This window comes from Heteronotia binoei, chromosome 4, assembly GCF_032191835.1.
Source record: "Heteronotia binoei isolate CCM8104 ecotype False Entrance Well chromosome 4, APGP_CSIRO_Hbin_v1, whole genome shotgun sequence".
Taxonomy (NCBI): Eukaryota; Metazoa; Chordata; class Lepidosauria; order Squamata; family Gekkonidae; genus Heteronotia; species Heteronotia binoei.
In genome coordinates, this window is record NC_083226.1 from 31,466,264 (window position 1) to 31,480,033 (window position 13,770).

The 13,770-nt window shown below is 40.6% G+C and overlaps 1 protein-coding gene across 1 annotated transcript in view; it reads left to right on the top strand.

Moving 5' to 3' along the window:
* The window catches only part of DNAH6 (dynein axonemal heavy chain 6), a 239,754-nt gene that overhangs the window by 144,334 nt on the left and 81,650 nt on the right, over window positions 1-13,770 (top strand). The window contains 6 exon segments of the mRNA XM_060237063.1: window positions 306-486; window positions 2,595-2,774; window positions 5,966-6,199; window positions 7,656-7,791; window positions 10,070-10,227; window positions 11,974-12,164. Coding sequence (XP_060093046.1) covers window positions 306-486; window positions 2,595-2,774; window positions 5,966-6,199; window positions 7,656-7,791; window positions 10,070-10,227; window positions 11,974-12,164 — 1,080 coding nt within the window.

The following is a 13,770-nucleotide window of genomic DNA, read 5'->3' on the forward strand; positions in this document are numbered from 1 at the left end:
CATATTTTAATACGTTCTAAAATGCCTTTTACTTCCGATTTGATGACATTCCTTACCCTGCTAGGATGACTTGAAAGATTAAAGTCCAAGGACCTTAATCTGAGATGGCTAGGAAATCACTGGGTATATGCTGGTGCCTGTTAAGACAGTAACATTGCAATCCTAAAAATGTTTTCTTGGGAGTAAGCCCCATTGAATAGTCTGAGTAGCACTGTGAGTAGATCTGCTTAAAACGGCACTGCAAAGGTATAATACTGTAGTTGATGATCCACCTTGTTAACCCTGTGTTTTAACTTTTGATCTAGTGATGTCGTGCGCCTAGAGAGACCTGAGCTGGAGGAGCAAAGAACCCAGCTCATTGTGAGAATTAATTCTGATAAGAATCAGCTGAAAGCCATTGAAGACAAAATTCTAAAGATGCTTTTTACATCAGAGGGGAATATCCTGGACAAGGAAGAACTCATCAACACACTCCAAGAATCAAAGGCAGGAAGCTTTTTAAAAAACAGACAGACAGAGAGATAGAGTTGTGATTTAAAATTAACCACAGAACATGGGTCTGTGTGAAACTTTGGCTAGTGGAAGGATTTTCAGACCTAGCTATATTTTAAAGATGGGTCTTCTTGACCTTTGAGGCAAGAATGAAGGAAAAAGTATGAGATATGCTATAATACCTCTGCCATTTCATGATTATGAATCTACATAATGCTTAATTTGTATGAATATTGTGAAATTTGCAGACTAATTTTGCTGTAAATGTTTCCAATCATGGTTACCATGTCGAATATTGTTTTCTGAATTTCAATCATTTAACTACTTCCGATAAGCCCATTTTAAGAGCCGTACTTTCCCATACAATGCAGAAAATTACTGTGATCCTTTCCCAGCATTAGATGAATTAGCACAGTAAAATTACAGTATGTCCTTTTACAGCTGTCTCCTCACCATGTATTTTTTGCCATTTGTTCTGAAGAAGAAATGGAAACATGATCTCTCAGTTCTTTCACTCATTACGTTAGAGATTAAATCTGACTCAGAGTTAGTTTGCAGTGTCATTGAAAGTCCCAAATGGACAAATCTGATCATTGTGAGAAGTAAAACAGCACTTGGCAAAAGCTGGCTGTTAGTTTTAGGTAGTTTCAGTAAAGTGCTGAAGAAGCTCAGGAGAATGAATTACTCTTTGGCTATTACTGACAATATTTCAGCCTTGAGATATAAAAGAAGGTGATTTGGTGCTCGAAAAGTGAGAATTCTGCTAAAGCAGCAATTAGAAATACAATATCTTTCTAAATTTTTCTGGCTGAATTTGAATTATGATATACTATGTATCTTAAAACTGCAGTAATTCAAGAGATCCTCTTGAAAACCAGATAAATCACAGAGGTTTTTGAGGAGTAAAATTTTAATGTGACATGACTTAGATTGGCAGATTTTTAACCCATTGATCACCTTATACCAAATGCAGACTTTTGGCTGAAGTTTAGTAATATCAACCAAGTCACCTAGTGATACTTTTAAATATATGTGTACTGTTTTTCCATATTCAGAGAGGTTATGAAGTCAGCATTATTTTCTTGATTCTCTGGGACAGAGCTGTGACTTTTCTAGTATTGCTCATTAACAGCATTGTTTTATTGCCTGTGTAAAAATTTTCCTACTTCATTTTAGCCATTTCAATAAAGTCTGGAGCTTTCTTGTAAGTGCTAGTCGAGGGATATGGAGCCAAGTCTGCATATATTTTGTATTGGATCTATCCAAATTCTGTATAAGAAATAGAGCTCTTTTACTGCCACCTTTCCTTTCCTTTTTTCCTGTTTAATCCCAAGTGGTTTGCCCCATCCCAAGCAGCCAAAGTATGCATTCAGTGGTCCACCGCTAATCCCTGGCTGCCAAAAGTCAGCACAAATAAAAGCATTACATGCTGCTCCAAAAGGACACAGGATTATGCTGCATAAGACAGGGATCACAGGCCTCTGTTCATCTTTAAAAGCTGAATTATAGCTGTGTGGTAGACTGATTCAAATCAAGGCCACGTAAGGGATGAAGAGAGGGAGCTTATGGTTGTGCATTAGTGGAAGGAAGGAAGGAAGGAAGGAAGGAAAGAAAGAAAGAAAGAAAGAAAGAAAGAAAGAAAGAAAGAAAGAAAGAAAGAAAGAAAGAAAGAAAGAGCCATCTTAAAAGCATTGGTTCTGATTTGCAGAATGGTATACCAAGTCTGACACACACACACACCCTCCTCTATGGTCAGATCTTGGAAGCCAGGGGAAAAATGCTTCACTGAGCTTTTCTGAATCTGAATTGGGGCAAGTAGGTCTCTTTAATAATGCTCCTAGGCAACCTTAAAAGTCACAGCCAAAAGCAGAGGTGGAGTTTATCTCTTAAGTGTTTTGAACCCATGTAACTTAAGAGCTTTATAGCCTTTGCAGAGCTATAAAGGGTGATCAAGAAATCTTTAGAGGGTGATCAAGAAATCCTGTATTTCCAAAGATTACATTTCCCCTTCCCCTTTCAGCAGTGAGAAATGTGTTTGATATGTTCAGGGCACTCATACATATGAGTTCTCAAAGCAGTGATATGGAATTTGTGTTTTTTAGGTTACGTCCGGTGCCATTAAAGTAAGGCTTGTTGAAGCAGAAACTACCGAAGAAAAGATAAATGTGGCCCGTGAAAAATACCGCCCAGTGGCCACTCGAGGCTCAGTCATGTACTTTGTGATTGCAAGCCTGTCAGAAATCGATCCGATGTATCAGTTTTCCTTGAAGTATTTCAAGCAGGTTTGGTTTGTTCTTTCCCCCCTCCTTTTTTCAATTTAAAGTATTTCACATTTGTATCGTACAGTTAGCAAGTGAGTTTCTACCTGGCTATCAACCAGTTAAATCCATTGAAATCAGCAACCAGACACAAAGAGCTTTTTAAGGTATGCCCTGGGGTTGCTTGCCAAGTAGTTTTGTTGTTCTTTCAGGAACAGATGTTCCTTCATACCTGAAATTGCCTTTAAAACGCCACTTAGTTTCAGAAATGGTTTTAACATTGCACGGGAGTTTTCTATTAGAAAAACAGGAACGTAAAAACCCTTTAGGTTTGCAGAACTAAGGTTTTTTGGATCCTGGCCATTAGTCCCTGCACATGAGTAACTACCTGAACATTTGCTGCCATGAAACATAATAACTGTGCCCTGGAATTCCAGCAACTGCAATGATAGCCTTAAAGTTCTGAAAGTCTGCAAATGCTGCTGGTTTTATTTAAGTGTTGAAGGAACACTTTATCCAAATGAAGCATTATTTTTATTACTTCAAGAAGCAATCCATTTTATTTCTTCCTTCACAATGAACAATTAAATATTAGTAAATGCTCTGAGAAGAGTTCTAAATATAGGCTCTGAAAGTTTAACGCTGACGCTCATTTATAGTCCAGCGGACAGACACAGCTACACAGTGTGTAGCAGGGAGCCAACATCTGAAGTATTATGATTATTTATTTATCTTTTCAAAAGGACTTTCAGCACCTTACAATGTTTTATTCTCCACATTCTTAAAGAAGAAGGGTAGCAAGATGCCAGGCTGCTTTTCCCTGAAGCAAATTTCAGCCACAGTCTGTCTTGCCTCTCACTGTCTCACCCAGTCTCCAGAAGGCTGGTAGTTGGGAAGCTGAGGGCTCTTAGTATTCACACACACACAACCTGACCACAAATATATGAACAGCTTTTAAACCCTGGAAGTCATCCTGCTATTGGGCCTCTGTTGAACCTGTGAGGATGTCCACAGACATATATTAAAAAGAGAGCCCACACTGCTCTGAACATGCTTTGAGCTCTCTTTGTCGCATCGGTGGAAACATCCATTGATGTTCTTGAGCTATACTTCCTTGTGGCTGTGCGCTTTGTCCCTGTCTCCTCCTGGCGGTGAGTGAAACATCTTGGAGTAAGTTGCCAGTGACAGAAGGCAGCTATGTTTTGCTTTCTTTGCCAGTAGCAGGAGGGGTTCAGATAGCGCCTTGGGGGAAAACCCAGCCAAGGGCAAAAGCCCAGCTGCAGATCTCTCTGCTCATTCAGTTGCTATTGTTGCTCCCACCCCACACTAGCAGCCTCTTTCCACTTCTGACAACCGGCTGCAGGGTGCTTCATCTCCCCCCCCCCCACTCCACCCATGAGAAATGCAGATATAGCATATCAGTGTTTGGTTTGCAGATACATGCCTCACAGCCGTACATGCATTACAAAGAGTTCAAAGCATGTTCACAACACTGTTTCTACCATGTACCTGTATGCAACCCTAGGCAGACCACCTTACTAGTGTGATTCAGTCATTCCCTCATCTATGAACTGACTTAGCTCTAGAGTCCAGTTGCGATAAGGGTAGTAATGTTGACTTCCTTGAAGGGTTGTTATAAGTATTAATGCATCAATAGACATCACAGGAGATGTTGCTGCCAGTTCTTGTCTTCCACCACATGTCTGTGGATAACATCTGATATTCTCATCTTGGTATTTCTCATGCAGGCGAGATGCCAGCAACATGTGCAGCATTTCCTTGTCCATCACAAGTGACAGCCCTGGAACAATCAGGAAAATGCCGACTGATGTCATGCCTCATGTTAACCCTTCAACTTCCACTTGGTTTCACTATTTGAAATCAGCTACCCCATTCTGCTGTTTGTCTTTTAAAAGAGAAATGTTAATATCAGAGCAGGGCATCCGTTCTTGCATTCCTTTATATTTGTTTTACTTTTGATCTTTTCCCTCCAGGATATCGTAGTGCTGTTAAGATGCTGTTGATTTGTACTTTAGGCATTCACTTTTCCTACCTACTAAATCTTTCTAGCTGCCAGCCAAGATAGGATACAACAATAACTGCAGCTTCTGCAGATCCTAATCCTGTTTCATTTGTCTTCATCGTTTTCCCGTGACCCATACACAGTAGCAGCATTATGTTTAGAACATTTTCTTGTAAACCACAGTGCTCGCTATGTCAATGAATAATGTTTTCATTAAAGGACAACCTCAGAACTTTATTTGATTCAGCTTGAGTCCTTAGTCCTTTCTGTGTTCAGAATACCAGATGCTAAAATGATACCATGGACAATAGTATCAGACTCTTCCTAAGAACTTCTGTAGAGAAGAGAACCTACTAGCAGATTAGTTCAACCGGAATATTTATCACTCATTGACATTGACTTGCCTCTGGAAATTTATGCATTTGCTTCATTTCTACTCTGCCTTTCTTTCCAGTAGGGACCCAAAGCAGCTTACATTTTATCCTCACAACTTTGTGAGGTAGGTTAGGCTGATGGTGTGTGACTGGCCCAGGGACACCCACCAAGCTTCCATAAAAAGGTAAAATTAGTCCCCTTTGCAAGCACTGAGTTGTTACTGACTCATGAGGTGAGGTCACATCATGACTTTTTTTGGCAGACTTTTTGTTATGGGGTGGTTTGCCATTGCCTTCCCCAGTCATCTATACTTTAGCCTCAGCAAGCTGGGTACTCATTTTACTGACCTCGGAGGGATGGAAGGCTGATTCAGCCTTGAGCCTGCTATCTGAACCCAGCTTTCGCTGGAATCAAACTCAGGTTGTGAGCAGAGCTTGGACTGCAGTACTGCAGCTTACCACTCTGCGCCACGGGGCTTCCATAGCAGAGTGGAAATTTGAATCTGGGTCTCCCGGATCCTCATCCGACACTGTAACCATTACAGCACACCGGCCATCATGGATAAATCACCATTGATAGTTCATATCCCTTGCTGCCAAATCAAACATAGCACTGGAGACCACGCACTCATTCAGCTGAAAGTCATCTAGATTTGAGTGATCAACTGGCATGAACTTGCAGGTGTGAACCAGCCAAATGAAGCAGTGATGCATTTACGACCAGTACTGAGACTGAAAAAAACCAGTACTGAGACTATGGACTTTTTTCATTAGTGAATGAATAAGCCCAAAATCTTGTTTCCTTGTTTCTCTTGCAGCTGTTCAACACAACTATTGAAACATCTGAAAAACACAATGTTCTGGAGCGGCGCCTAGCTATACTGCTTAGTCAGACCCTCTACGCAACTTATACCAATGTTTCCCGAGGCCTTTTTGAACAGCACAAACTTATCTACAGCTTCATGCTGTGTATTGAGATCATGCGGCAAAAAGAAGAACTTACAGATGTTGAATGGAATTTCTTCCTCCGTGGATCTGCCGGTTTAGATAAGGTATTTTTGGCACAGTTTTTATGATTAGTGAGACTTCAAAGCATCGTATCCTTCCAGGGATTGTATAAAGGGTCATTGTGCCACCAACCCCTTTTGTATAACTGTATTCCATTTTTGCATTCTTTTGTTAGCACCTGATACTGTGATGAAAAGTCTATCAAGTGCAAGGGTTGTTGTATCGCCATAAATAGCATAAGTGTTAGTGCAGGAGCTCAGGGTGGTGCAGGTGAGCCACTGGATGTCTTAAATGAGTAAAGGTGAACATGGGTGGTGGTGGACAGGGGTAGGACAGGGTTGTAATGGCCCCAATAATAACTTTTTCTAGGGTAGAAGGGCAGAATGTCTCTTGTGTTAATGCAGGGCTGAACAGGGTTAACCAAATGGTATTGAGCTCAAGTTCCAGATATCAAGAAACCTTTGAGCCAGGATCCATAAGCTAAGCAATCATAGACTGTAAGTAACAGAGATAAAAGTGCTAGCCTTAAAAAACCCAGCATGGAGCTGAAAAAAGTTTAAGGATGTCCAGCCAAAATAATTGAGACTGAAACACTTTCCCTATGAGGAAAGAGGAAATTCTTTGGGGCTTTTTCTCTTGAAAAAAAGACAACTGGGATGGGAGTACCGGTATATGATAGGGAATTATAAAATGTTGCATAGTCTAGACTGGTTTTTGCAACTGGTCCACTACTGGCACAAACCACACAAACCCACTTGGGAGGTTCATGAACTTGTGATGGCAGGGTGGCATGAACTGAGGTTTGCAAACTATGACAAATTTGTGACGGATTTCAGTACATAATTCAGTTTGTGCCCATCCCTACTTGGGACTGCCTGTTCCCATATGAATCAACCCACTGTCTGATATCTTTTGAGGGCTTTCTTTGGGTACACTCACATTTATGTGTTGGATGGATGGTATGGCAACTGGGGCTAAAGCTTTTGTATGGCAGTGCCCCTCCTCTGGAGTTTTCACTCCAGTGATATTTGAATGGTTTTTAGAGAATCCTCAGCAGGTCTACTCAAACTGAATATGTCTACTCAGACTTATTCAATGTGGCTTACCCCAAGGGAAATGTTTTTTAGGACTGTGGCCCTAGTTTACTAGAATTCAAGTGCCAACTGAAAACATTTTCATTCTCTCAGGTATTTGTTGATTGCATTGACTGCATAACTACTTCTGTTTTTGCTGCATTTTCTCCTGCCATGTTAGTTGTTTCACTCTCTTTGTTTTTTAAAAGTTGTTACTGACTTTGGGTTTTTCTTTTTAGCAGAAATGATAGCAGATTTTAGTAGAAATAATCGGAAAAAGTTAAATAAATACTAACTTCAGTAGAACTTTTTCAAGAGACAATGAACTTTCTCTTTATTTTGATTTTTTTTCCTGCTGCGCTCATATTTAAATGAATTGATTATTGAATGTTCACTATAGAACCTTTCCTACATCACTTTATCCTAGGAACGGCCTGCCAAACCTGAAATTCCATGGCTTGAAGAACATACTTGGTTTATGTGCTGTGACTTAGAAGAAACACTTCCTTGTTTTGCAGGAATTCAAAAGGACATATTGTCCAAGCACATTTTCATTAAATTAGGTAACATGATAAATCTGAAAATATATTGTAAAAGAGTTTTCCTACCAAATTTCAGCATGTAGGGCAGTTTTATGCTTATTGTTCTGATATCTAGCCTATGTTGAGTCTTCTCAGGTTTTTAATTTCCTGTACTATTGTGTTTTTTCCTGTAATTTGAATTTGGCATTTTGTCTTTTTGATGATTGCCCCTGGATTAGCAAGCTGTTAGTGTCATACAGTATTTCCCCCACACACACACACAAGATGCCATCTTCTATGAATTAAATTGAGAAAGGACACATTAAAAATTTCCTCCTGGCTTGCAGTCCAATATATATATTTTCTAAACTGATTTCTACACAAAGGGAATCAAATTCAAAGTTTAGTAAGTTCACATTCTAATGCAAACAAGAGTCTCCTGATACTGACCATCCAGCTGCTTCACTCCATAAAAGCCATTTCTGTTGCACCCTCCTTCCTAGACACCACATTGCTCCAATGCCATGGCAGTATTATCACCAAACCTCCCAAGCTATGTTGGTCCTATTCACACATCTGAATAACACAAGTATGATTGAACACCCCATGTATTATCTAGTATTATGTGACAATCACAGCAGCTGATTTAACTCATCTTGGCATATTTGGGTGTTTTGAGATGCTTTGATAGATACATTTGGGAAAAAAATCAAATTGCCTTTTGCTCATAGCCATGAACATACAACTATGTCTTGCAAATCAGGAGCTAACCTCGAGATTGTGTTCTCTCCCTAGGGTTGCCAGGTCCGACTCAGAAAATATCTGGGGACTTTTGGGGGTGGAGCCAGGAGCAAGGGTGTGACAAGCAGGATTGAACTCCAAAGGGAGTTATGACCATCACATTTAAAGGGACCGCACACCTTTGCCTTCCCTCCATTTAGAAATAGTGAAGGATAGAGGCACCTTTTTGGGGGCTCATTCAATTGAATCCCCTGGTCCAATCTTTTTGAAACTTGGGGTATATTTTGAGGAGAGGCACTAGATGCTATGCTGAAAATTTGGTGCCTCTACCTCAAAAATAGCCCCCCACTAAGCCCTAGATTTCCATGGATTGATTCTCCATTATACCCTAAGGGAACTGGTCTCCATAGGATATAATGGAATGCCCAGCAGACATTTTCCTCCCCTTTTCCTGCTCTCTGATAGCCCCAAAATGGAGGCAGGGCCCCCAAGTGAGGACTGGTAATCCTATCTGTCCCCCACTTTCTCCTCTCCAATGTGATTATTGGGGAGGGGGCAGTATCTTGCCCTTTTAACAATAGTCTCAAGGTAGCTTAAAGGAATGTATATAAAATCTACGATGCTATAAAACACTATTTCTTCCTCTCCCTTGTCTTCTTTGCTTTAACAATGGTTTACAGTTACATCCTTCTGATGCCATTGAAGCCAATGGATTTAGAAGGGTGTAACCCTTCTAAATAGTTGCACAATACTAACTGTAATTATTGATTTCCAAGATTACTCCCTTAATCAGTAGTGCATATGCAAATCTTGTTAAGAGACAGGCATGATTAAGTTCTGTGCACTCCTGCTTGGGATTAAGCCTCACTGAAATCAATGTGGTGTAAATTTAAGGAAACATGAATAGAACTGGACTATAGTGCAAATAAGGAGCCCTGTGGCGCAGAGTGGTAAGCTGCAGTACTGCAGTCCAAACACTGTTTACGACCTGAGTTCGATCCCAGCGGAAGCTGGGTTCAGGTAGCCGGCTCAAGGTTGACTCAGCCTTCTATCCTTCTGAGATCAGTAAAATGAGTACCCAGCTTGCTGGGGGTAAAGTGTAGATGACTGGGGAAGGCAATGGCAAACCACCCCATAAAAAGTCTGTCGTGAAAACATCATGATGTGACATCACCCCAGAGTTGGAAACGACTTTTGCTTACACGGGGAGACTACCTTTACCTTTATAATGCAAATTAAGGAAGGACTGAACATTTCCTTGGCTGACACCAAGTCTCTTTACAGAGCCATCCTTCTCTCTCCTCCACATCCAAGATATAATTAAATATCAGTAAATCTCACCTCCATCAAGAATATGTGCCTTTTCTTCCCGCACATTCCGTTTCCACCCATCAGTTGTCACAGCAGCATTCTTGGTCCTACCTTACTTGATCAGAAACTTGCAAATTGCTGAAAACTAAACCCCCCAGTATTTTCTGAGGAATTACATGAGTAATAGAACTGCAACTGTGCTGCCACTACCTGAGTAATTATTTTCTTCTAGGAAGGTATTAACAAAAGGAATTATCATACTCCGTAGGGCAACTTGAATGTCGTGTCAACCCAGAAGAATGGGAAGGTTATGAGCCTGCAGAAGAAGAAATGAAACCCAAAGAAGACCCAGCAAGCATTCCTTGGGACACTAGGCTGACTATATTTCAGAAATTAATTGTGGTGAAATGCTTTATGGAAGAAAAGGTACGTTTTCTGTAGATAACTTATTCCGAACCGGATGGGATGCCTGTGAATGGATTTCCTGTACGTTGTCTAATTGTAAATGGCGAGCCTGTGAGCACACATTGTGTGAGTTAGAATGAGAGGGAGAGCGCACTTTGAATCAGGACTGTGGGTAGAAGCAGTCAGTCCTTTTAAGCCACATTGCCTTTCCAGTTGCTTTCTTGGAGCTTTGGAGCTCCTGTTTTACATAGAAATGGAAACACCTGGGCCCCATATGCCACAGAATTTTATTTTATTTTATTTTTTTTAATTTAATTTTATTTTTAGCCCGCCCTTCCCGTAGAACAGGTTTAGGGGTGGGTTACATCATAAAAACAGTTAAAAACCAATTTAAAATATATAAAATCTAAAAATTACATAGTAACAGTAGAGACTAAAATGGCAAATCCTGCCTCACAAACATGGCCTGTTGTTCATGTCCAGCAGGCCCTGCAGCTCTGGGGTGGAATGAAGGGAAGAGGTCAGTAACAAGTGATGTTCCTCCCCCTTTCCCTGTTTTTACCATGTAGCAAGAGAACTGGGCAAGCACAATTACGTGTGGGACATTCATAATGCTAATATGGGCCTGAGATGCATGTTTCACTGACATTCATACCTCTTCTCATTGGTACTTGGTTTCATCATTTATTTATCAGCAGTATTTATATCCCACTTTTAGAGGAATGATGGGATGCTCCAGATGCCATACGCGGAGATGTATCCCATGTCCTCACATATCTCCTCGCCATTACAATTTAATGTAAAATAGAGGCTGAAAGGCACTCAAGCTGGAGGATAGATCTTGGGTGATATTGGGCATGCACAACTAAGCTAGTATTTGTTGGAGAAGAAGAAAGGGCATGTGCTTCCTCTCTGTTGTCAGTAACAGCAGCTGAGCCATAACAGACCTGGAGTTGAAAACAGCATCAGCCTGCATTGACTAACACCCAGCCTGAATTAGTGACCTGTCAAAATATGCCAGTACTTGTCTCACATTCCGTTAAGTTGCCATGAAAACCTCGCTGGAGTTTTGCAGGACACGAACCCTCAAATGCACCAGAATTCAGTCTACCGAGCTGGATCCAAATACTCTTTTCTGTTGTGAAAAGTGTTCCTCTAATGAAGAAAAAAGGAATTCTTGGGCCCAGACCATTGTTAATAAAGTACAGCCAAGATGTAGCCGTGTTAAGTAGACAGTGTGTACGCACTTGCATTTGAATGTAGTATTGTGCCCATGTGGCGATGGAGAAGCATAATAATAGGTGTGCAAACTTACTTGGGAGTAATTATCACTGCATTCAGTATGAATTACTTCTAAGTAGGCATGTGTTGTAAAATTGGGCTTTGTTTCACTCAGACCCTGATATATCAGGAGACTTTTTCATTCACATAATTCCCTCCTTATTGCAGACCCTGTTCTACGAGGCTTTGTCTGTGCGTGTTCCATGGTCTTCAGCATAGCATTTGTGGGGGTCAAGAGAGATCTCCAGCAAAAAAGCTGGTTGGAGCCAACCCTATATCATAAAAACACTTGGGGTTTTTTTCTCCTTATTTTCTTTGCAGAATTAGAAATTCTTGCTTGCAGTCCATAGGATTTTTTTAATAGTACAAAATTATATTACAGTAATTTTCAAAGTAGTAAATTAGCACTGTTCATAAAAGATAAAAATTATATTTCTCTTTCTCAGACTTCTTTGCATGCCTAAATTGGACACTTAATCTTTGTAGGTGGTTTCTGCATTTACTGAATTTGTAATAGAAAATCTTGGGAAACAGTTCATTGAGAATCCTCCAGTTGATCTGGCAACCCTTTACCAAGACATGTCTCCTTCAACACCACTAGTGTTCATCCTCAGTACAGGCTCTGACCCCATGGGTGCTTTCCAAAGATTTGCAAAAGAGAGTGGATACTCAGAAAGGTATAAACTGTGTATTTTTGTTGTGTGTACACCTTGAATGGGGTTTTTGTATGGCCCACAATACTTCAGTGGAAAAACAGAAGTATATGTTTAGCACCCCAAGTTTTTTTCCCCATATTCTTTTTGAAGAGTTACAGAATGTTGTGAGATTATGTGCATGTATGATGGTTTTGTTTTAAATGTAGAAAGGTTTTGGAAGGCTACAAGTAATTGAAGTCTGGTTTTGATGCCATAAAATGTGGTAGTCCATGAAGACTTAAAAAAATGAAGTGGCAAAGTTAAATAATAGAATTCACAGCTGTCTCATTCTGAATTGATAATCTTTAATAACACCATAAATAAGGCAGATAAGGGTCTTGTGGAGAAAGAACAAGCTGCAGTGCTACTAAATCTATCACATTGCATAGTAATGATACACACAAATGTTTGTATACTCAGCATGAAATCAGCACTTTTGGAAGGTTGGAAATGCCTCAGGAAAACAAAAACCTTACTTTTTTACACATTGTTCACTCTTTAAAGTAGTTCCTTTGGTACCATTTTCTATTTTTTACATCTTCTTACATGCTTTACAGTCCCAGGTAATTTGGGAGTCCCAGAGTTAACTTGATTGGATAGCACTGTCATGCAGCGAATGAGATTTGGCCATGTGATGACATCATCCCCAGAGGCAAACCAGACCCAATTGTTGATGCCACCCTCAATGACTGGAGATGTGATGGGGCATATCCTCATTGCTGACTGGTGCTTCTTTTGAGATGTCACACTGCGCGACATGGCAAAATGGGTATAACTGCTTATTTAGTATAATATCATGATTTTCAGTCAGACTGGTTGTCCAGGCCATTTAAAACTCAAATCTATTGGAGTGTCCCACACAAATAAAGGAGCAGTTGTTGCCACTGAAGCAGTGTGTGAGGCCCTTCCTGTCTGATGGAGTAGCAGTTTAGATAGAAAAGAACCTTCTGTTTTGGAGAAATATCATTCTTCAGTGTCTCGTGCGTTGGAAATGGGTAACGGATAGTGAAAGAATGACACTTTTGCCCTCACACCAAACCTGAAGCATCTAGTGCAGTCCTCCTGATGATCCACATGCAATTATTAGTGCTTTGTTTCCACCCCTAGATGTTGACAACTGGAGCAGAACTCCACCATTCAGCCTGTCCTCTCCATTCCTCCTTCCTGATATCAGCAAAGATGCATAGACTGTCAAGTCTGATGTTTCAATAACGAGTCCCTTTTGATAAAAGTAGCAAGTTTATTGTAACATATTGCAAGACTGGTCGACAGAGATTGAGAGAACTGGCGAGCATATACAGAGAGCAAACATTTAAGGTGCAGATCAGAGGAATTCCTACGGGGGGGGGCCTCCTAAGCGAGCACATTCACACATCGTTGTTACTTTATCGTTCTCAGGCCTGGCTGGCCTTGGGCACTTCCTTGGTACCCATTATCTTTGAGAAGGCACAGTAATCTTTTTCTCATAGCTAGTTGCAGAGCTTGGCTACATAACAAAGGGAAGGAGGGGGGGGGAGGAGAGGTTGAGCTAGCAGCACTTGAATACAGTATGGCTTTTACCCAGGAGTCATTTCCTGAACCAAAGTTT